This window comes from Geotrypetes seraphini, chromosome 8 (genome assembly GCF_902459505.1).
Source record: "Geotrypetes seraphini chromosome 8, aGeoSer1.1, whole genome shotgun sequence".
Classification (NCBI taxonomy): domain Eukaryota; kingdom Metazoa; phylum Chordata; class Amphibia; order Gymnophiona; family Dermophiidae; genus Geotrypetes; species Geotrypetes seraphini.
In genome coordinates, this window is record NC_047091.1 from 171,150,324 (window position 1) to 171,174,162 (window position 23,839).

The 23,839-nt window shown below is 46.4% G+C and overlaps 1 protein-coding gene across 3 annotated transcripts in view; it reads right to left on the bottom strand.

The window, feature by feature from the left end:
- LOC117365748 (clustered mitochondria protein homolog) overlaps positions 1-23,839 on the bottom strand; it is a 116,153-nt gene that overhangs the window by 87,003 nt on the left and 5,311 nt on the right. For 2 of the 3 annotated variants that reach the window (XM_033956521.1, XM_033956520.1), the window contains exons 2-6: positions 16,117-16,271; positions 14,246-14,417; positions 8,380-8,523; positions 4,682-4,836; positions 103-257 (exon numbers count right to left, since the gene is read on the bottom strand). In XM_033956521.1, the coding sequence (XP_033812412.1) occupies positions 103-257; positions 4,682-4,836; positions 8,380-8,523; positions 14,246-14,417; positions 16,117-16,271 (781 nt within the window). Of the gene's footprint in view, positions 1-102; positions 338-4,681; positions 4,837-8,379; positions 8,524-14,245; positions 14,418-16,116; positions 16,272-23,839 lie in introns of all 3 variants that reach the window. The other variant, XM_033956523.1, reaches the window with a different exon arrangement.

Genomic DNA, 23,839 nt, shown 5'->3' on the forward strand with positions numbered 1-23,839 from the left:
GAAAATAGCCCTCAATTTCTTAGGATGCTCTGCGTGTCTTAAGAGACTTTGTAGAACCCTCCTTAAAACATAGATCCTGAGTAAGCATGTACCGACACTCACTGGTTGATGTAGAAGCCCCTGTTGGATGCAGTAATGTGGATGTGGTGGTCTTCCATGGTGATGACACTGAGGTACATCAGATCCCCATGCATTTTACGGTTCCCAGGGGGTGGGTTCCATCCACTCATCATTAGGGCTTTCAGACACTGCAGAGGCTGGACAACAGACAATATTGGAATTGTATTAAGAGCTTGAGCAACAGAGATAAGGATGGATCCGTTTTCCTCTCTGTTTCCTGAGAAATTAAAAATATTTTTTTTAATTACATAGAAACATAGAAAAATGAAGGCAGATAAAGACCACATGGCTTATCTAGTCGGCCTAACCATGCCATCTACTCTCCTCTTCTTTAGAGAACCAACGCACCTTTAACAAGCTTTCTTGAATTCAAATACACCGACCATTTTAGTAGCCTTCCTCTGGACTGACTCCATCCTTTTTATATCTTTTTGAAGGTTCGGCCTCCACAATTGTACACAATATTCTAAAAGAGGTTTCACCAGAGTCTTATACAGGGACATCAAAACCTCCTTTTTCCTACTGACAATTCCTTGCCCTATGCACCTTAGCATCCTTCTAGCTTTCGCTATCGCCTTTTCAACCTGTTTGGCCACCTTACTTATGTTTCCTTATTTACTTTAGGTATTTATAGACTACTTATCTAAATTATCTAAACGGTTAACAATCAGGCACTCAAGCATTACCCCTATCTGTCCCGGTGGGCTCATCATCACATATTATCACACTCAAGACCCCCTCCTTTTTCAGGCACAAAAAGTTCTTCACCCTAAACTAGAATGTTCCCTCAGGTTTTTGCAACCCAAATGCACAACCTTGCATTTCTTAGCATTAAATCTTCCAGACAATTCTTCAAGATTTGCTAGGTCCCTCCGTATATTATCCACACCATCAGGGGTGTCTACTCTACTACGGATTTTGGTATCATACGCAAAGGAGGCAAATCTTACCCGACAGCCTTTCAACAATATTGCTTACAAAAATATTAAAAAGAACAGGCCCAAGAACCGAACCTTGAGGCCCACCACTGGTAATATCCCTTTCCTCAAAGAGATCTCCATTGACCACCACTTCCTGCGTCCTTCTATTCAACCAATTCCTGACCCAGTCTGTCACTTCGGGGGCCCACCGAGGACACTCTATTTATTTATTAGATGCCTGTGTGGAACAGTGTCAAAGGCTTTGCTAAAATCTAAATACACCACATCTAGTGCACTCCCTCTATACAATATATGCACTTATGGTCACCCAGTCAATGAAATTAATCAAGATTTGTCTGGCAAAATCTGCTTCTATTGAATCCATGTTGCCTTGGGTGCTGTAATCCACTGGATTCCAGAAACTTCACTATTCTCTGTTTTAAAAGTATTTCCATTCATTTTCTTACCACAGAAGTCAGTCTTACAAGCCTGTAGTTCCCTAACTCTTCCTTACTTCCACTTTTGTGGAGAGGAACCACGTCTGCTCTTTTCCAGCTTGCTAGTACCACTCCTGACTCTAAAGAAGCATTGAAAATGTCAACCAGTAGAGCCTTCAGTACCCTAGGATTTATGCCTTCCAGCCCCATCGCTTTGTCCACCTTTAGTTTAGTGCCCAAGAAAAGGATCTGGGTATCATTATAAACAATACGATGAAACCTTCCTCTCAAAGTGTGGCAGCGGCCAAAAAAACAAACAGGATGCTGGGAATTATTAAAAAAAGGGATGATTAACAAAACTAAGAATGTTATAATGCCCCTGTATCGCTCCATGGTGCAACCTCACTGGAGTATTGCATTCAATTCTGGTCTCCTTATCTCAAGAAAGATATAGTGGCGCTAGAAAAGGTTCAAAGAAGAGCGACCAAGATGGTAAAGGAGATGGAACTCTTCTCATATGAGGAAAGACTAAAATGGTTAGGGTTCTTCAGCTTGGAAAAGAGATGGTTGAGGGGAGATATGATTAAAATCTACAAAATCCTAAGAGGAGTAGAAAGGGTACAAGTGGATGAATTTTTCACTCCGTCAAAAATTACAAAGACTAGGGGACACTCGATGAAGTTACGGGGAAATACTTTTAAAACCAATAGGAGGAAATTTTTTTTCACTCAGAGAATAGTTAAGGTCTGGAACGCATTGCCAGAGGTTGTGGTAAGAGTGGATAGCATAGCTGGTTTTAAGAAAGGTTTGGACAAGTTCCTGGAGGAAAAGTCAATAGTCTGTTATTGAGGAAGACATGGGGGAAGCCATTGCTTGCTCTGGATCGGTAGCATGCAATATTGCTGCATCTTGGGTTTTGGCCAGGTACTAGTGACCTGGATTGGCCACCATGAGAATGGGCTACTAGGCTTGATGGACCATTGGTCTGACCCAGTAAGACTATTCTTATGTTCTTATATTCTTATAACACAGTCCTTTGAAAATTGTTTAGGATCTACCAACACCTCCATCCCTATTTGCATTTGGCTTTATGTTTAAATCATTTTTATAAATTTTCAAAGAAATTCCATGCAACTCAAAACAGAAGAACATCAGCATGATATCAAAGACTACTACAGCCCACCCACAGCCCTCCCTCCCTTCCATTTCCCTTTTTAGAAGAAAGGATGTTGATGGAGAACATACAATAGAGTCATAGATAACATTGGCAATAACAGAATATTTTTCTGTATTTATTCAATTTTCTATACTATTCTCCCAGGGGAGCTCAGAACAGTTTACATGAATTTATTCAAGTACTCAAGCATTTTTTCCTCTCTGTCCCGGTGGGCTCACAATCTATCTAATGTACCTGGGGCAATGGGGGATTAAGTGACTTGCCCAGGGTCATAAGGAGCAGCGTGGGTTTGAACCCCCAACCTCAGGGTGCTGAGGCTGTAGCTTTAACCACTGCGCCACACTCTCCCCGGAATAGAGATAACATAGTAACATAGTAGATGAAGGCAGATAAAGACCCGAATGGTCCATCCAGTCTGCCCAACCTGATTCAATTTAAATTTTTTTTTTTTTTAAATTAAATTTTTTCTTCTTAGCTATTTCTGTGCAAGAATCCAAAGCTTTACCCAGTACTGAGCTTGGGTTCCAACTGCCGAAATCTCTGTTAAGACTTACTCCAGCCCATCTACACCCTCCCAGCCATTGAAGCCCTCCCCTGCCCATCCTCCACCAAACGGCCATATACAGACACAAACCGTGCAAGTCTGCCCAGTACTGGCCTTAGTTCAATATTTACTATTATTTTCTGATTCTAAATCTTCTGTGTTCATCCCACGCTTCTTTGAACTCCATCACCATTTTCCTCTCCACCACCTCTCTCGGGAGCGCATTCCAGGCATCCACCACCCTCTCCGTAAAGTAGAATTTCCTAACATTGCCCCTGAATCTACCACCCCTCAACCTCAAATTATGTCCTCTGGTTTTACCATTTTCCTTTTTCTGGAAAAGATTTTGTTCTACGTTAATACCCTTCAAGTATTTGAACGTCTGAATCATATCTCCCCTGTCTCTCCTTTCCTCTAGGGTATACATATTCAGGGCTTCCAGTCTCTCCTCATACGTCTTCTGGCGCAAGCCTCCTATCATTTTCGTCGCCCTCCTCTGGACCGCCTCAAGTCTTCTTACGTCTTTCGCCAGATACGGTCTCCAAAACTGAACACAATACTCCAAGTGGGGCCTCACCAATGACCTGTACAGGGGCATCAACACCTTCTTCCTTCTACTGACTACGCCTCTCTTTATACAGCCCAGCATCCTTCTGGCAGCAGCCACTGCCTTGTCACACTGTTTTTTCGCCTTTAGATCTTCGGACACTATCACCCCAAGGTCCCTCTCCCCGTCCGTGCATATCAGCTTCTCTCCTCCCAGCATATACGGTTCCTTCCTATTATTAACCCCCAAATGCATTACTCTGCATTTGTTTGCATTGAATTTTAGTTGCCAGGCATTAGACCATTCCTCTAACTTTTGCAGATCCTTTTTCATATTCTCCACTCCCTCTTCGGTGTCTACTCTGTTACAAATCTTGGTATCATCTGCAAAAAGGCACACTTTTCCTTCTAACCCTTCAGCAATGTCACTTACATACATATTGAACAGGATTGGCCCCAGCACCGAACCCTGAGGGACTCCACTAGCCACCTTTCCTTCCTTCGAGCGACTTCCATTAACCACCACCCTCTGGCGTCTGTCCGACAGCCAGTTTCTGACCCAGTTCACCACTTTGGGTCCTAACTTTAGCCCTTCAAGTTTGTTCAACAGCCTCCTATGAGATAACAATGTTCAGTTTTGTATTCAATAACAACTAAGTCAATCTGCACCCCCACCTTCCCCCTACGAACCCTGAAAGCAAAAGACCCCAGAGAAACTGCATTTGTCTTAAAAAAAAAAAAAAAAAACCAAACCAAACACCCTCCAAAAGTAAGAGATGGGAAGTCACCAGAATCTAAAGACAATATTTAATTCACAAGATGGGTCCTTTGGAGTTTGGCCTAAAGGGCTCCATCATTCTTGACTTCAAGAAAACTTGAATATAATGAAACCTTTTGAGTGTACGAGTAAAGTTCATCACTACTCCTTCTGGCATACCTTGCATTCGGCACCCAGTGGCTGTAGTGGTGAGAGGGGTCGTTCTGTGGATCCTGGGAGGATATATTCTGGAGGGGAGCAATCAATGGAGTCCAGCTCTTGCTCCGTAAATAAGCGTTTTTTCTTCTTCCCATTGTTTTCGTGGCAAGTCCGCTCTAAAACAAAAGCTAGAAATTAGATCTGAATGCCATTCTATGGATCAACACCACACCAGTAGCCAGACCCAGTATTTTGGATGGGCCCACAGTTAACTAGGATGGACCCTTACACACACACACACCCTTACAGAGATAGAAAAAAAAATATTTGGGGTTTTTTTTACACCCATCCAACATCTTTCTCTTTTCTACTATGTGGCATCCCAGCATCTGCCCTCCTGCCTCTCAACTTGTCTCTTCCCAGAATACCTTGCAAGCGTCCCCAGCTCCTGCGGCGATTCAGTTTTGCCAGAACCCGCAGAAAAAAAAAAAATCTCTGCTGGCTCTGGCTCAGAAGGCTTCCCTCTACCTTGTCCCGCCTTTGCTTATGTCACTTCCTGCTTCCTGTGCAGCTCCACTTTAAACCCACGGGCTCGCACTGAAGGGAAGAAGCTGCCGCCGCCGCATGGAAGCAGGAGAGTCAGGCCCCGAACATGCCTGCCTGCCCCGAACACATCTGCCCCGACTGCTTGTGCAACCCGAAGCGGGTTAAACACATGGGCTGCAAAAGTTTAAAGTTTAAAAAAAAAAAAAAAGTCACGGCTTACGCGGTCTGCGCATGCGCACCGATCGCACATGCGCGAGCCGTGTAGGCAGATAGGGCCGTTCCTCCGATCGCCCTCATCTGCATGTTCACGTTTACTGAATTCGGCGGACCTGCCCGGATTGGGCCCGATCGGGCAGGTTAGTGAATCCAGACCAAAGTGTCCTCCTTCAACCTTGACACAGTCACAAAAAAGTCTTCGATGCCACCGAGCTGTTGGGTCAATGAATTCTGGGGTTCACACTGGAGCGCCAACTTCTCCCCACTTAAAACAAATATCACTTTCCCTGCTGGGCGCCTACACAGACGAAAGTAAAAGCCTCAGATCACAGGTGAGCCAATGTGCTTTTAGCTGTACCCATCCAGACATTGGCATTAAAAAAAAAAAAAAAAAAAAAAACTTTTTGCTTATTAAGGGGTGGTGACCCGTGACCCCTCCCCAAACAAAAACTAATTTGCTCAACACAGGTCCTTCACGTTCCAGCCAACATTTAGTGGTACAGAACCATTTCTTCGGGGCTACTGGACCTCCGTGACTGCTCAACAAACCTAAGATGCATAAAACCTCTCAGTATATCAAGTTTCCAAAGCTTGACGAACAGAATATCTACTTCTTTTAAAACGTACTAACAGTTCTGTGATTCCATCTAGGGCAGTGGCCTCAAACTTGCGGTCCGGGGGCTACATGCAGCTCGCCAGGTGCTATTTTGAGGCCATCAGTATTTTATCATAATCACAAAAGTAAAATAAAACAGTTTCTTGATCATATGTCTCTTTATTATTAAGACTTAGCCAAAAGGAAAGATTTATAAACTATAAAGAGTTTTATCTCATGCAAAATTGTCATTTCTATAATAAGACATTAACTACAGTCAAACCTCGGTTTGCGAGTAACCCAGTTTGCGAGTGTTTTGCAAGACTAGCAAAACATTCTCGCAAAACGTCTCGCAAACCGAGTGTTGACTCAATTTGCGAGCACCCCCCGATAACCGGCATCGCTCCCCCCCGCTCACAAAGGGCCCCCTCCCGCTCGAATCGGCACCCCTCCCCCCCTCCGTGAGAACAGGAACCCCCCGCCCGCCCAACTTTAACTCACCCCCCCTTTGGCACCGGCACGCAGCCCACAAGTGCCGGTGCTGCATCAAGATCTTCTTCCCAGTCTCTGCCGGCTTTGAGCATGCATCTGTGCATGCTCAAGCCCTTCTAATTCTCCCTCTCGCTGAGATGCATGCTCAAAGCCGGCAGTGACTGGGAAGAAGATCTTCAAGCGGCACCGGTGCCAAAGGGGGGGGGTGAGTTAAAGTTGGTCGGATGGGGGGTGCCTGTTCTCACGGGGGGTGCCAAATCACGTGTGGGGGGAGGGGGGAGCAGCGCCCTGGCCTCGGGGGGGGGGGGAGGAACGTATCAAAGCAAGTTTCCATTATTTCCTATGGGGAAACTCGCTTTGATAAACGAGCATTTTGGATTACGAGCATGCTCCTGGAACGGATTATGCTCATAATCCAAGGTACCACTGTATTTTTTTCTGAGGCCCTCCAAGTAACTACAAATTCAAAATGTGGCCCTGCAAAGGGTTTGAGTTGGAGGTTACCAGATCTAGGATTACCAGATTGAGGACTGTGGAGGGAGTCTGGGCAGCTTTTTAATTTTATAACTTTTGTCCGGGGAAACCGGACATCCAGTATCCCCCTAAGCATCTCGCACACTTATCTGGAGCCCTCCTTCCATACACCCCCACCTATTCAGAGTCCTCCCTACTTAACCACCTCCCTTGTGGGATCCAATGTTTGTTCACCCGGCAATGCTGTAACTTTCCAAGCTGTCTGCAGCGTGACTGAAGTAAACATACTGAATTTGGCAACCCAGAAGTTCCTCCTCTGCTACTGCTTCCTGTCCCCGCTTAGGCAGAAAGAAGTGCCAGAAAGAAAGCTAAGTCTACTACTACTACTACTACTAAGTCTAAGGTCTGATTGGCCAATCAGACCTTAGACTTAGTAGGGATGGGCGGACCCGCTATGCCTAAGGCCTGATTGGTCCAGGCTTCTAGAGCCTGGGCCAATCAGGCCTTAGGCTTCGGCGGGATGGGCCGGGAAGGGGCGTGCCTGCCTCATTTCGACGAGGCGTGCCTGCTTGCTCGACGTGCAAGACCCATCTGTAAGAACAGGTTTGGTGGAGTGGGGGTTGTTAGCGCCAGGGGGGGGGGGTGCGTCTTCGGGCAGGAGGGATTGGGCACCCTCCTGCCAGCGACCGATATTGTCGGGGGTGGGGGGAGGGGGAGATCGGTAATGTCGGGGGGGCGGTTGGTAGTGTCGGGAGGGTGAGTCTTCGGGCAGGAGGGATTGGGCACCCTCCTCCCAGCGATCGGACAGGCCGCGAACCTCTATACTTATAGCGGCAGAGAGATCCCTTGCCACGATAAGTATAGCGGCCGCGTCTACTTACAATGTAGACCAGCATTTTGCTGGCCTACATTTTAAGCTTCTCATCTACTAGGGAGACGCGTAGGACCGCCTAAGGCCCGCCCAAGGCCCTTAGACGAGCTTAGGCATCTTGCGGGTCTCCCTAGGCTCCCGGAGGCACCTTCAGGCCTGCCTGGGGAGCATTTTTTTTTTTAAAAACGTGCATCCCGATTGGCTGATTAGACAGTTGTAGGACGCCTACAGCTGCCTAAAATCGGGACGCACTTTTAGAGAATCAGGCCCTTAGATTATAAAATGAGGGGGATTCTGGCTATAAAACCCAATGCCGAGGCCAGTGTCTTTGATTTTTATAGCGCATGGCTTTTTATCATGTCTTTTCCAGAATATTCTACACCTTTAACATTTGTTCTCCATGATCACAGAGAAGAAAATCAAATTTATCCTCAGCAAGATGCTATGACTGAACTCCATATCTAGTATTCCAAATTTATTTTAAAATTTGAAACCAATAATTTTCCCTCTCCCTCAGTACTATACCTGCAATGTCTCCCTCTGAGACCACACTTAGAAAAGACAGCGAGTTGCAATCCACACCATTGTACGCGTCAGTAGGGTCCAGGCTCTTCAGTAGGTCTCGGAAATGGCGGATATGAATTCGTGCTTCCCTGATGTTGTACTGCTCTGGAATGTAAGAAAGCAAGTCATCCATCATCATAAGACATTTCTCAGAGAGGAGATTTTCCCTCCAGCCAAAGCATGAATCATGCAGTCATATCAGCTAATCCTAAAGAAAGATTAGGCTCTTACCTTGATAATCTTCTTTCTTATAGATGTGCCCAGTAGTCCTGAACGCTAAGCTTATGCATCTGCACCCACAAGTTGCTTGCAGAGTGCTGTCAATCATTTTTTTAAACTCCGCCTCCTTCCCATGGAGCTGCTCCTCTGTTTGTACAAAAGCAATCAAGTAGCACTGTGGGAAAAATCTGGCACTACAATTCTGTTCTGCTCTGTAACAAACATTACCGATATCTTGTGAATTGCGTCTCTCCTTATGCTTCACTTTCAAAATTACGCTCGGCCACTCAATGATTTGTCAGTTCCAACGAGGATAGAGCTAAGGCTACAGTCAGTGAGATCAGAGGTTATTTCTCGCTAGGAGCCTGAGGAATGGAACAGGTTTCAATCTTTTATTCGGAAACAAGAGAATATTGTTGTTTCAAAAATTGTTGAAGTGGTACTTATCTTATCATATGAAGTATCCAGAAGAATAGTACAGGTTGAAGGAGAAAATGTGTAACCACTGTATTGAAGTTGATAGGGTGGAAAGAACTATGATTGTATTATTTATGTTATACGGCGTTATGATCTGTGTACCTGTGCAATTGTATATAGATTTTATTATATATGTTTTGTTGTACTAAGCAAATAAACTATAAATTATTATAACATTCAAGTACTGTATTTTTCGCTCCATAAAGTCAAATACTCCTCCGCCCCCCCCCCCCGCCCCCCCAGCGTTCTGCTGCTACATGTGACCACCACCACCCCCTGCCGCTACTGCTCTCTTACCCACTCGCCGCCACAGGAAAGGAAGGGAAGGGCCGGTAACGTGCAATCGAGCCCACAAGTCTTCCCCCGACATCAATTCTGGCGTCAGAGAAAAGGTCCGGGCCAGCTGCTACCATCAACAGCTTCTTAGCTTTAAGCACAGTAGAAACGGCCATGTCTGAGTAACCCTTGCTCATTGAGGCTGCCCACTCAAGAGCCATGCCATAAGCCCAAAGCATTCTAGATTCTCGATAAGGTTCAGTCCTTGAGTGAAAAGATCAATTTGGATCAGCAGACCGAGGCCTTCATCCCTCTGGAGGTGAACTAAATCCGCATACCATGGTCTGCTATCAATTGGGCACCACTAGGACTACCAACCCCAGATGACTCACAATCCTGCGAATGAGCCACAGGGGAAACACATACAAAGAGTCCTTTCTCTGGCCATGGTTGGACTAACATGTCCAACCCCATGCTTCCGGGCTCGTATCTTCAGCTATAAAAGTGGTCTGCCTTTGTGTTTACCGCCAAGGACATCAGACCCATCTGTAGGCACCCCTACTACTGAACAATGGAGTTGAAAGCCTGTATGAACAGAGACCATTCTCCTGGGTCGAGAGTCTATTGACTGAGAAAGATAGCCTGCACATTTTCCACTCCTGCTACGTGCACAGCTGAGAGAGCCTGCAAATGAGCTCTGCCATAGAATGTACAAAGAGGTCTGGAAGGGAGGCACCTCCTGCAGATTCCCAGCCATGGAGGACTCAGAAGAGGCTGAGCCCAAGGCTCCCACCCCTCCCTCACATGCAGGACATGGATGCCCTTTGGCCAGCCATCCAGGGCAACATTGGCATGATATAGGGTAGAAGGCCTGAGGGGTCCATCCCTGCCAATGTTAAGTAAAATCGAGGGGTTTTGAGGCAAATGGAGGCTTTAGAAAAAAAAGACCATTTAAAATCCAAGATGGCCGCTACCAATAAAATTGTGGGGATGTCCCTGAAGTAAAAGAAAATTGCAGGAAAAGGAGTTTTAAAGGTGGGAGACCTTGGCTCTGGCTGCCGAAATCTTTAAATTTTGGGAAACCACCACCACCACCAATTTTTCCCGTAGGCTATATAATAGCCTTACTCACTGTGCCATGTGCTTCCTGCTTCAGCTTAGGAATGCAACTAGGATAAATGGAGAACTCTGCCTCACAGGTTCACCAAATGAACTTGGTCTTCGGGCTGTTAGTTGGACCAGTCTGAGCCTCAATCCCCGTTAAACCTTGTGCCGCCAAGAGGGCGAGGAGCACACAGCTAGCCCACTATTAAGCCCTGCCAAGCAGGGATGGAGCCAAACAGCCTTCGCTCAAGCTCCTGATAAATCAGGGATGCAAGCAGCTACACAGGGTTCGACACCCGAGCGCAAAAAATACAAAAGCAGGCTGGCTAGCTAGGCATCCGAGAACTGATCCTTCTAGAAGCAGATTTCTGCCACGCGAGTCTGCATCTTCTCCTGGGCAGAGGTCCCAATTAGTAGGAACTTCTGGGTACAGAACCGCCAACCAAACACTTAGAAAAAAATACCTGAAAATAATAAAACCGCAGAACAGAGCAGAAACACTTCTGAGCAATCTGCTTGCAGAAAAAGACTGAGGGGGCAGGAGGCGGAGTTCAAGCAACTTGCAGGTTAAGTTCAGATGCATAACCCTAGTGTTCAGGGCCACTAGACACATTGCTAGGGTTGACAGATTTTTTTTTTTTTTTTTTAAGAGGAAGAGGACATCTGGCTCCGCCCCATTTTGTCCCCAGCCCTGCCCCCACACAAACCTCTGGTCTCCTTTCCCACGCTCAGGGCCGCGTCTGCGTACGCACGGATGTCGTCACAATGACAACGTGCGCATGTGTGCCTGCGAATGATGTCAGTGCGTCAACATCCGCGCCTGCGCAGAGGTCCTCCAGGGCACGGCCCCAAGCTCGGGGGACTTCCAAAACCTGGACAAACTGACGGGTTCTTGGAAATCCCTTCAGGCACCCGGACAATCCTCTAAACAGGACATGTCCAGGTTTTCCCAGACATCTGGGCACTAGAAAGCTTCAGGCTGTGCCCCCGCCACTGTGACCAGAAAGACACAGGTCCAGCTGTAAATTTAATAGTTGCACTTTACAGCTCAGAGTTGTATCTCAAAGTACACAGTAACAATGCTGGTCACTCATCTAAAAGAAAAGCACCCATATAAATTAAAACCACAATCAGTTTTCTAACACGTACCTAGCACTGGGCATTTTTATATCATTAGGCATCTTGATATACCATCTTTTCTGTAGTACAACCAAGCAGTTTCATTATTACATAGAGGTACTTTCTCTGTCCATAGTGAGCTCACAATGGAGGGTTAAAGTGACTTACTGGCCCTTTAAATGAAAAACCAGACCAGAGCATAGCATAGGAGAAAGGAAAACCAGGATCTACATAAGTTGTACATAGTTCCGCATTACACAATATTCTGCTGTCAAGGATTTGCAAATGAGAGTCAAAAAGCTTCTCTCTTAAAAAATCCTGTCCTCCTGAAATTGTTTAATGCCGTGCAACTAGGAGCCGATTAATGCCTACACATCCTAGACCAGAGATGGGCAATCTTTATTCACAGAGGGCTGCACGAACGGTTGTGCTATCCCTAGCGGGCTGCATCTCTCTCCTTCCCCTTTCCCTTCCCTTTAAGCTGTTTTAATTCCTTATCTCGCTCCCCCACGATGGCAAGTCACATGGTTGGCTGGCATGGCATCCCGAGTTGTTGTTCATACTCAAGGCCTGCCTGTTCCTGCCCTCTCCAAACTTTCTGTTCCAGAGGGGTGGAAGCCAACAGGCCTTGAGCATGCATAGATGCTCAAGGCCTTGCATCAGTCAGCCGTGCTATGCCTCTTATGGCAACTGTAGATTCACCATCCTGGGGGAGGTGAGGGAGACAGGGAAGGAAAATAAGGGGGGGGGGGGGCAGGGTAGAGGAGGTGCCATGGAATTTGTGGCTCCCCTCCCTTCTCTCTGAAGACTGTGCTTCCCAAGGTCACAGAGGCTACATAAAATTCAGCGGCAGGTTGCAAGTTACATAAGATACATAAGATACATAAGCAATGCCTCTGCCGGGTCAGACCTGAGGTCCATCGTGCCCAGCAGTCCGCTCACGTGGCGGCCCAACAGGTCCAGGACCTGCATAATAATCCTCTATCTATACCCCTCTATCCCCTTTTCCAACAGGAAATTGTCCAATCCTTTCTTAAACCCCAGTACCGTACTCTGCCCTATTACATCCTCTGGAAGCGCATTCCAAGTCTCCACCACCCGCTGAGTAAAGAAAAACTTCCTAGCATTTGTTTTGAATCTATCCCCTTCCAATTTTTCCGAATGCCCTCTTGTTCTTTTATGTTTTGAAAGTTTGAAGAATCTGTCTCTCTCCACTCTCTCTATGCCCTTCATGATCTTGTAGGTCTCTATCATGTCTCCTCTGAGTCTCCGCTTTTCCAGGGAGAAGAGCTCCAGCTTCTCCAGTCTTTCTGTGTATGAAAGGTTTTCCATGCCCTTAATCATTCGTGTCGCTCTCCTCTGGACCCTCTCAAGTATTGCCATATCCTTCTTAAGGTGCGGTGACCAATACTGAACACAGTACTCCAGGTGCGGGCGCACCATTGCCCGATACAACGGCAGGATGACTTCTTTTGTTCTGGTCGTAATACCATTTTTAATAATACCCAACATTCTGTTTGCCTTCTTCGCGGCTGCTGCGCATTGCGCCGTTGACTTCATTGTTGTATCCACCAGTACACCCAAATCTCTTTCAAGGTTACTTCCCTCTAATACTAATCCCCCCATTTGGTAGCTGAACATCGGGTTCTTTCTCCCTATATGCATGACCTTGCATTTCCCTACATTGAATTTCATCTGCCATTTATTCGCCCACTCCTCCAGTTTGCTTAGGTCCCTTTGTAGGTCCTCACACTCTTCCGTAGTTCTGACCCTTCTACAGAGTTTAGTGTCATCCGCAAATTTTATAACTTCACATTTCGTCCCCGTTTCCAGGTCATTAATAAATACATTGAACAGCAGCGGTCCAAGTACAGACCCCTGCGGAACTCCGCTCGTGACTTTCCTCCAGCCCGAGTAGTGACCCTTCACTCCAACCCTCTGTCTCCTGCCTGCCAACCAGTGTTTGACCCATCTGTGTACGTCCCCTTCCACCCCGTGGTTCCACAGCTTCCTAAGTAACCGCTCATGGGGTACCTTGTCAAAGGCCTTTTGGAAGTCAAGGTAAATGATGTCTACAGGTTCCCCTTTGTCCAACTGGCTGTTTACCCCCTCAAAGAAGTGCAGTAAATTTGTTTGGCACGATCTTCCCTTGCAGAAGCCATGTTGGCTCTACAGAAGCCAAGTTGCCCATTTTTGACTTAGGCAAACCTCTAGGACTCAAAGTCATGAGATATGCCAAGTCTCCTGCCCAAGGACGGTAAACCTGACAGATAGGAAAACCTTAGAGCCAGAATAAACCAATTATGGCTTAAATCTATCTAAACTCAGAGGCTGCAGAGTTGCCCCTGGATTCTGGGCTGGAGACATGTCCGGGGATATCCAAACGTCTGGTAACCCTATACAAGCGCATTCTCCATTATGCCCTGGCACTCATTCACCATGACCTCAGGAGGAGGGTTGCCTGGGAGAGAGTGGGGAAAAGCCATGAATAAAAGTTCTTGGTGGGTGGGGGGTGGGATTAAAGATGGAATTTGGCTCTACAGGAGGCAGAGGGGGGAAGAGGAGAAGAAGTGAACAGGGGGCCATAAGTGTACGTTTGCCAAGGACTCAACACAGCGTTAATCCATCTCACCTTCAATCACTTTTAGTGTGGAACCATCCTTCAGACCTTCCATGGATCTCAGCTCTGCAAAGTTGTCCAGGACGTTGCCCTCGTGCTGTAGGGAGAAGCAGGTCCGGTGGCAGGAGTCCTCATGCTCCATCAGAACCTGAATGATCTCCTGCACCAGCTCCTTTGGAGACACCTAATGCCACACACGTTACCATATTTAGCTATGTCACATCCCGGATGTATGGCCCCGCCCCATTCCACCTCCAGCCCCACTCCCACAAAGCTTCATCTCTTCTTTCCTGACCTCTGGGCCGCATCCAGTGGGCCTCCGAGCATGCAGCATCATCTGCACGAGCTCAGAGGACCTCCAGACGGGGCTTTCCAAAACCTAGACAAACTAGCAGGTTTTGGAAAGTCCATCCAGACAGTCCTCTAAAAAGAGGACATGTCCGAGTTTTCCCGGACATCTGGCAACCCTACACACGAGCCATACATCAGAATGCAGTGAATTTTCCAAAAAGCATCCATTCCCTCCAGACATATTAAGGGTAGTTCTAATAACTGGGCACATGAGTTATATGCCACCTGCATTTTTACAGGTAAGCGTACATTTAAGTACATAAAAGCATAAGCAGGGTGCCTAAGTCACTGGAGCAGCAAGATGTACCATTTTGGGTGCGTACACAATTTTTCCTTGTCACTGCTTTCCTCCCATCTCTACCAAAAATACCTGAGCTGGTGGGGGATCCACAAGCTCCAAAGGCTGATGATGGCCCCTCCAGCAGCCTGAACATTCCTGTACTCTCTTTGTGCCACTGCTACCCCATGCCATGCTGTTCCCCCCACCCTGAGCATGCATGGCAGGGGGGGGGGGTGGACGGACTGGCATTGTGGCAGTCCACAGAGTGCAAGCTGCAGAGAGTATGGAGTGTTCTGGCCACTGGAGGCAGCCATCTTTGTTGATGAAGTTTGGGGATCTCTGCCAGCTTTAACGAGGGCACCACAATTTTGAGCGAGCCCAAGCCCACCCATGGCTACATCACTGGTCTATGCTGTTCTGTAAGAGCGTGCGTCAAGTGGCACAGTGTGTAAATGCGAGGGGAGCGTTCACATGGGTGAAACATGGCAGAGGCACAGAAAGGGCTGCCACTTATGCATGTAACTTGCAGAATTCTATCAATTACAACCTCCCCCCCTTTCAGACTTTACTTAATAGCCTTATTGGCTCAGACCAATGGTCCATATAAGCCCAGCATCCTGCCTTCACGGTGGCCAATCCATGTCACAAGTTCCTGGCAGAAACCCAAACAGTAGCAACATTCTTAAGCTGATATTGTGATGTCATAATGCCTCATTCTACCAATGCCTAAGAGCCAACCTCAGTGATGTCACAACAGCTTGATTGTCCTATACTTGGCTCACATAAGAATAGCCATAGTGGATCAAACCTATGGTCCTTCGTGCCTAGTATCCTGTCTTCATGGTGGCCAATCCAGATGGCAAGTACCTAGCAAAAACCCAAATAGTAGCAACATGGCTGGTATAATGTAACTGTGGCCACATACATATAAACTGCACTGGGTTATGATAGAACTGTAGAATGGAACTCAAACACCCAGCGGCCATTAAAGAATAGATTTTGACTGCAAGGCGTTAGGCTCCCTTAAAAGAGCCCCCCCCCTCCATTACAGAATAACCCCAGATATGTGCTGCAATCACTCAGGCTCCAAACTGAACAAAATGCACAGCTTTGCATTTGTATCTGGAGTTTCCGTATTGGCCTAGATTTGTTTAAAAGCCCCTAAGAACTGGTACCCCACCGCCTTCGATAACCTTGGCATCTATCATCAGCTGAACACAGACAGACACTGTGACCTTGATGAAGTTCTCACTTGGATATCAAGAACATCTGCTCCCGGTATCTGGATCTTTACATTAAACATGGAGCTGTCGCCAGCTTGGGTCGTTGCAGCTTCAGAGTCCTTGTTTGCACTCTGCGACTCGGAAACGTTTTTCAGTCCTTTTCCTTCAGCCATGATGGTCAGATCTGTAAATACACCAGTTACATTAGGAAAGGGAATGGGACTTGTATACCACCTTTTTGTGCTTACATTACATTACAGATTTCTATTCCGCCATTACCTTTCGGTTCAAAGCGGATTACAAAAAGAGTTATGGAAGAAGGGTTACAACGTTAGATCAGAGAAGGTTTCCAAGAGAGGGAAAAGTAGGATCTGGGGTTAGGGAGGGGATGGTATTAAGCTTTATTAAGGGATTTCTTGAAGAGTATAGTTTTTATTTCCTTTCTGAACATCTTGTAGTCTGGGGTTGTTGTCAATAGGTTGGAGACTTGGTTGTCTATCTTTGCTGCCTGAGTGGCCAGTAGTCCGTTCTATAGTTTTTTCCGTTTTACTTCTTTGATTGGGGGGTAAGTGAACGGGGGGGGGGGGGTTCTATGCCTGATAGAGGTGGTTTGGATGAGGCGGTCGTTTAGGTAGGTTGGGCTGTCTCCCTTTATAGTTTTAAATAGTATACAGTAGAATTCAAAGTGGTTAATGTATATACAGGTATTTATTTTGTACCCAAGGCAATGGAGGATTAAGTAGTGTTATCAGATGTCTGGATTTCCCCAGAGACGTCCTCCTTTTCGAGGACATGTCCAGGGATCCAGACGGCTTTTCAAAACCCAGCACACTATCCGGGTTTTGAAAAGCTTCCCATCCAAATTGCGTCAGGAAGGGGCATCCGTCGGTGGGGAAAGAGACTCTCTGGCCTCTCACCCAGTTCATTAGAGGGGCTCTTCGGTTGCGACCTCCAGTGACATCTCCCTTCCCTTCCTGGAATCTTAATACCATGTTACTAATTCTTTATTGGCATTTCAATATTACATATTCTTGATCATAACTATTAGAAATAAACAGAAATAAATTCAAATACTACAAGAAATATCAAAAATTAATAAAAGAGGAAAACATTTTCATTTGTTCTGTTAATTAGTCTACAATATATGAGGGAGCAAGCATAAAAAAGTCGGACATTTATCAAAATCAGAAAAAGTAAATAAGGGGAAAAAAAACACCACCTCTGATTACCACCCAGAATCTATTCATGAGCCTTCCTCCTGTACATCCACAGAGGGGCTCCCAGAAATCACATTTTTACTAGTTATAAATCTTAACAGATGTGAAGACTGAAAGAAAATATATTTAGCTCCTTGATAATTAATATAACATTTACAAGGAAATCTTTAAAAAAATGTAGCTCCCAGCGTCAAGACCTGAGGTCCTAAGAGAAGAAACTGTTTCCTCTTTTTTGGGGGTTATTCTAGAAACATCTGGGTACATTCTTATTTTTTGTTTCAGGAATAATTTATCTTTAAATCTAAAGAAAATTTTTAATAACCAGTCTCTATCAGAGTCCAGTGCCAATTGTACAAAGAGTGTAGCAACTTCCATTTGCTCAGAATCTGAAGTTTCTAAGATTTTAATACCATGTTACAAAGTCTCAGTAAAATGTTGAAAACCTAGCTGGGTTGTGGGCCTCGAGGACCATGGTTGCCCACCCGACTCCTGGCTGCCTCATCTCCTACTCCAACGTAAAACACTGATCTATTATGCCATTTATCCTGGTGAAACAACTGTCTGAAAACTGACCACCTTGAACTGGTTACGTTCGTTTACCTGCCTTCGGAGTCCTACTCCGAGGAGAATTCAGCGCGGTTCATAGACAACGGCGCGAAAGACAAAAGCGCGCACCGACAATTGAGCGCAGTGCGCGCCGCCGCACCGCTATAAATTACAATTTTTAGGGGCTCCGACGGGGGGTTTTGTTGGGGAACCCCTCCAGTTTACTTAATAGACCGCGCCGGCGTTATGGGGGGTTTGTAACCCTCCACATTTTACTGTAAACTGAACTTTTTCCCTAAAAACAGGGAAAAAGTGAAGTTTTCAGTAAAATGTGGGGGGTTACAACCCCCCACACCCCCCCCACAACGCGGTGCGATGTCTATTAAGTAAAGGGGGGGTTCCCCCCCCCACACCCCCCGTCAGAGCGCTAAAAACAGTAATTTAGAGCGGCGCGGTGGTGCGCGCTGCGCTCAATTGTCTGGGCATGCCTTTGTCCAGGCGCGCTTTTGACCTGACACCATTCAGCGCTACTGCACATTGCAGAATTTGCACAGGCACGAAGAATCAGCAACGACATCCCCAATGACTTGCTCTCACTCAGACCCCATTTACCCACCCACCCACCCAAAGGTACACAGCGCAAGAAGATGTACGACAACCTACTAGCAACGCAAGCAGCGAAACTTGATCACCTCCTCTCCAAACATGCCGACAACAACGACCGACCTCAAATCATTTTGGAAAGAAATCAAAACCCTGTTATTCCAAAAAATTTATCAAGAAATCCTAACACCTCTCCATGACGGTTCATAGTCGTTAGCGCGCAAGACAAATGCGTGCGGTCAGATGCGCGCAAGTCTTTATAGCACAAGACAATAGCGCGCAGGACTTTATAGCGTAAGACAATAGCGCGCAAGTCATTATAGCGCAAAACAATAGCGTGCAGGACTTTATAGCGCAATTGTCCTGAGCTAAGTTGTCATTTCACGCAATTGTCTTGCGCTGAGTTATCTTCATGCATTTGTCTTGCCACCCTCCATGACGGTGACAGATCAAAAGCGCGCGCCAACAACCCAGCGCAGACAACTGAGCGCAAGGCGGAAGCGCGCCAAAGAAAAACAGTATTTTAAAGGGCTCCGACGGGGTGTGTGGGGGGGAACCCCCCCACTTTATTTAACAGAGATCACGCCGGCATTGGGAGGGTTTGGGGGGTTGTAATCCTCCATATTATACTGAAAACTTCACTTTTTCCCTAAAAAAAGAGGGAAAAAGTTAAGTTTCCAGTAAATGAGGGGGGTTACAATCTCCCCAAACCCCCCCACAATGCTAGCGCAATCTCTTTTAAGTAAAGTGTGGGGGGGGAGGTTCCCCACCAACACCCCCTGTCGGAGCCCCTTAAAATACTGTTTTTCTTCGGTGCGCTTCCGCCTTGCGCTCAGTTGTCTGCGCGCCTTTGTCGTCGCACGCTTTTGTCTATGAACCCTCCATGACTATCCCCTCTCTAAATTTCCCATCAAAGTCTCAACCATGTAAACAGCAACCTAATTTGTAATTTTCCTAGAAATGTCCTGTTATCTTTGTTTGTAATCCGCCTAGAACTGCGAGGTATTGGCGGAATAGAAGTCTCTAATGTAATGTAATGCACTCTCCTCTTCCATCTCCTCTCTCTCACTCTGCAATACTTCTAATGCACACGGTTCATGGACAAAATCGTGCGAGACAATGGCGCGCCGACAACTGAGCGCAAGGTTGACGGCGCGCTGAAGAAAAGCACTATTTTAAAGGGTTCCGACGGGGGGTGTTGGTGGGGAACCTCCCTATTTTACTTAACAGACATCGCGCTGGCGTTGTGGGGGGTTGTAACCCCCCACATTATACTTGAAACCAAACTTTTTGCCTGTATTTTAGGGAAAAAGTTCAGTTTACAGTATAATGTGGGGGGTTACAACCCCCCAAATCCCCCACAACGCCAGCGCAATGTCTGTTATGTAAAGTGGGGGGGTTTCCCCCCCCACACCCCCCGTCTGAGCCCTTTAAAATAGTGCTTTTCTTCGGCGCGCCGTCAACCTTGCACTCAGTTGTCGGCGCGCTGTTGTCTCGCGCGATTTAGTCCCGTCACCAATGTACACATAGGGTTACCAGACGTCCGGATTTACCTGGACAGGTCCTCTTTTTAGAGAGCATGTCCAGGCATCCGGACGGCTTTTCAAAACCCGGCACTTTGTCCAGCCCCGATTATATTTGATTGTTATACTGAACATACGGTGACTGGAAGAGTATACTAAACTAAACTAAACCTTAGGTTTGTATACCGCATCATCTCCGCAAGCGCAGAGCTCGGCACGGTTTACAGAGGTTGAGAGGAAAGGAACTACAAAGATGGATATAGGAGAGGGACTGAGAAGATAGGGAGGGAACAGGGTACTAGAGAACGGGGGGTGATTAGATTTTTGAAAAGAGCCAAGTTTTCAGGTGTTTACGGAAGGATTGGAAGGAGCTAACATTTCTGAGCGGGGATGAGAGGTTGTTCCAGAGTTCTGTGGCTCTAAAGGGGAGGGATGTTCCAAGTTTTCCTGCGCGGGATATACCTTTTGTAGATGGGAAAGATAGTTTCAGTTTTTGGAAGGATCTAGAGGAGAGTGGGTTAGAGGAATTCCAAAGGAGTGGGATAACGGGGGGGAAGGATGCCATGTAGAATCTTGAAGGCTAAGCAGGCACATTTATAGAGGACTCTGGAGTATACTGGGAGCCAGTGAAGCTTGGAGAGGAGTGGGGAGACGTGATCAAACTTGCCTTTTGCGAAAATAAGCTTGGCCGCGGCGTTCTGAATTAGCTGAAGTCTGTGGAGGTTTTTCTTAGTTAGGCTTATATAGATGGAGTTGCAGTAGTCCAGTCTGGAGAGGATGGTGGATTGAACGAGGATGGCGAAATGAGAATGATGAAAGCAGGATCTTACTTTCCTCAACATATGGAGGCTAAAGAAGCATTTTTTTTACCAGGGAGTTGAGGTGATCACTGAAGGAGAGAGAGGAGTCTAAGATGAAGCCTAGGACTTTGCTTGAAAACTCAAGCTGGAGAGTGGGGCCGGAAGGTAGTGGGATGGAGGAGGGTAAATGGTCTGAAATAGGGCCAACCCAAAAGTAGTTTTGTTTTGGACTCATTTAGTTTCATTTGTACAGATTGGGCCCAGGATTGGAGGTTCGTAATACACGAGGATATGTTTTCAGTGAGGTTAAAGAGGTTCGAGTCGGTCTCGAGGAGGATGAGGATGTCATCAGCGTAGGAGTAGAGAGTTTCTAGGGGGGATAGATGAAGGAGTTTCAGAGAGGACATGTAGATGTTGAAAAGGATTGGGGAGAGGGGTGAGCCTTGCGGGACTCCACATTTCGGCTTCCGGAGGGGGGGGGGGGGGATGAGGTACCGTTTGTGTTAACGGTGTAGGAGCGGAAGCGTAGGAATTTCGAGAACCAATCTAGGACAGTGGAGCTTATGCCTATTTCGGAGAGTTGGAAGATTAGGATGTCGTGGTGAACGACATCGAAGGCTGCGGAGAGGTCGATATACACTGTCGCCACAGATTGTTATGCTCCAATTCAGATAAAGGCCATCTATGCAAAGCTTTTAAAGCATCTGTCTCTGTGAACATTTCTTTATCCACCAAAACACTTATTAAAAATCATTTTTATAACACATTTTTAAAGACATACATACAGGCCAATATAGAGCTGAATAAAGATGGTGCAGTGTACTGAGTATCCAAACACATCTCTTTTTTAATTTTTTTTGCTTTCTACACATTTTCACCCTGAAGGTCTCGAAAGTCTGTCAAAGATGCATTGTATGGGTGCAGTTAAAAGGGACAGATTGCAGATGAAGTACAGGATGAAAATGTATTTTTTTAAGTGTAGAGGAAATTTTTATTAGCTAGCGTAATATGTGCCTGTTTCAGATCCAGTTGAAAAGCCTGCATCCGGCTGCAGCATTTAAGGAAACGCCATTGCGTTTTGCCCACGTAATGTTTTAGGACTTGTAGAAGAACACAGCCTTCGGGACAGATAGGGAAGTTCTAAGTACCTAATCCTCTATAATAAAACCCTTGCCCGCGCATGCGCAGTTGAAACAGCGTGATCCCTGCCGCCGTGATTTGTGCTTCCGTGCCGTGTATCATTTGCGGCGTGTGTGGCGGCTTGCGGTGCGTGCAGCAGTGAGAGCAAAGGCAGGAGGGTGTCCTTTGAGATGCTGCGAGGCGTCTGGCTGCTACCGCTGCACAGGGAGGGGGAGAGGTGTGCTGGGGGGCAGGCAGCAATCTTAGTTTTCTCGGGGGGCCAGAGAGACAGACAGACAGCGGCCAAGGAGCGAGAAAGAAAGACGGACAGACAACGGCTAAGGAGACAGAGAGACAGAAAGAAAGACAGACAGACATCTATTCTAGCACCCGTTAATGTAACGGGCTTAAAGACTAGTTATATTATATTGTAAACCGCTTAGATCTGTAATATGTTTAAGCGAGATATCAAATGTTAATAGAACAAACATATTAATGCAGATTTTAGCTGCGATTATGCAAAAAATGAAATACCTATGCTGAAATTGTCCATACAGGATGCGAGATTAGCGATCACTTTTCTAAACAGATTGCGCATCAGTGCCCGCCCAAGTTATTCTCCAAGGTAAACCTGTACGCTGCTTCTGTTTTAAACTGGTCTGGAATGGCATTCAGTGAACTAAACTAAACCTTAAGCTTATATACCGAATCTTCTCTATGAGGACAGACACGGTTTACAAGAGTTAAGAAAGGAAAATATAATACGAATTAGTGGTTATATAGAGAACAGCGGAATTTACATTTTTGAAAATAGCTACGTTTTCAAATGTTTTTGAAATAATTGGAAAGAGCCCAAATTACGCAGCTGGACTAGAAAGTTATTCCAGACAACATGGTCGAGTCACATTATTATGACCATCTGCTAATATCCAGAATAACTGCCTCTGCCAGCACGGACGGCAGCCAGACGCTGTGGCAATGACTCAATAAGATACTGGGTAGTTGCTAGAGGTGCGTGGAGCCATGCAAACAGCGGTGCGTCCGAAGTTGCCGATGGGTGCGTGGTGGTGGATCCAGTCGAACATGTCGATGGAGGTACTCCCAAATGTGCTCAATTGGGCTAAGGTCTGGGGAATTCGGACACCAGGGAAGTAGCCAAAAGTCTTGGTCGTGCTCTGCGAACCACTCCGATCAATTCTGGTGGTATGATATGTCACATTGGCCTGTTGAAAGATCACATCGGCCATAGGTGTACTTGATCGGCAAGGATAAAGAGATACCCATATCGGTTGAGAGTACCAACTGGTATGTAGGGACCCAGACCATACCAAGAAACATTTCTCAGACCATAATGCTGCAGCCACCAGCTTGTGTACATTCAAGAATGGTTGCTGGGGGTTTACATAGAAACATAGAAAGATGACGGCAGATAAGGGCCATAGCCCATCAAGTCTGCCCACACTATTTACCCACCCTCTTAAATCTACTGACCCCCTAAAGAATAATTGTAATTATACTGTCACTCTACTGACCCGCTCATTCAGTCCTAGTGACCCTAACCCTTGGCATGACCTCGTAGGGATCCCACATAGGTATCCCATTTGTTCTTGAAGTCTGAGATGCTGCGTGCCTCGACCACCTGCACTGGAAGCTCGTTCCAATGCTCAATCACTCTCTCCGTGAAGAAGTATTTCCTGGTGTCTCCACGAAACTTCCCTCCCCTGAGCTTGAGCGGATGTCCTCTTGTGGTCGAGGGTCCCCTGAGAAGAAAGATATCATCTTCCACCTCTACCCGTCCCGTGATGTACTTAAATGTCTCAATCATGTCTCCCCTCTCCCTACGCTCCTCGAGAGTGTAGAGCTGCAATTTGCTCAGTCTTTCTTCGTACGGGAGACCCTTTAGCCCCCCCTGTTCTCAGTGGTTTGATGGAGCTCAAAATCAAG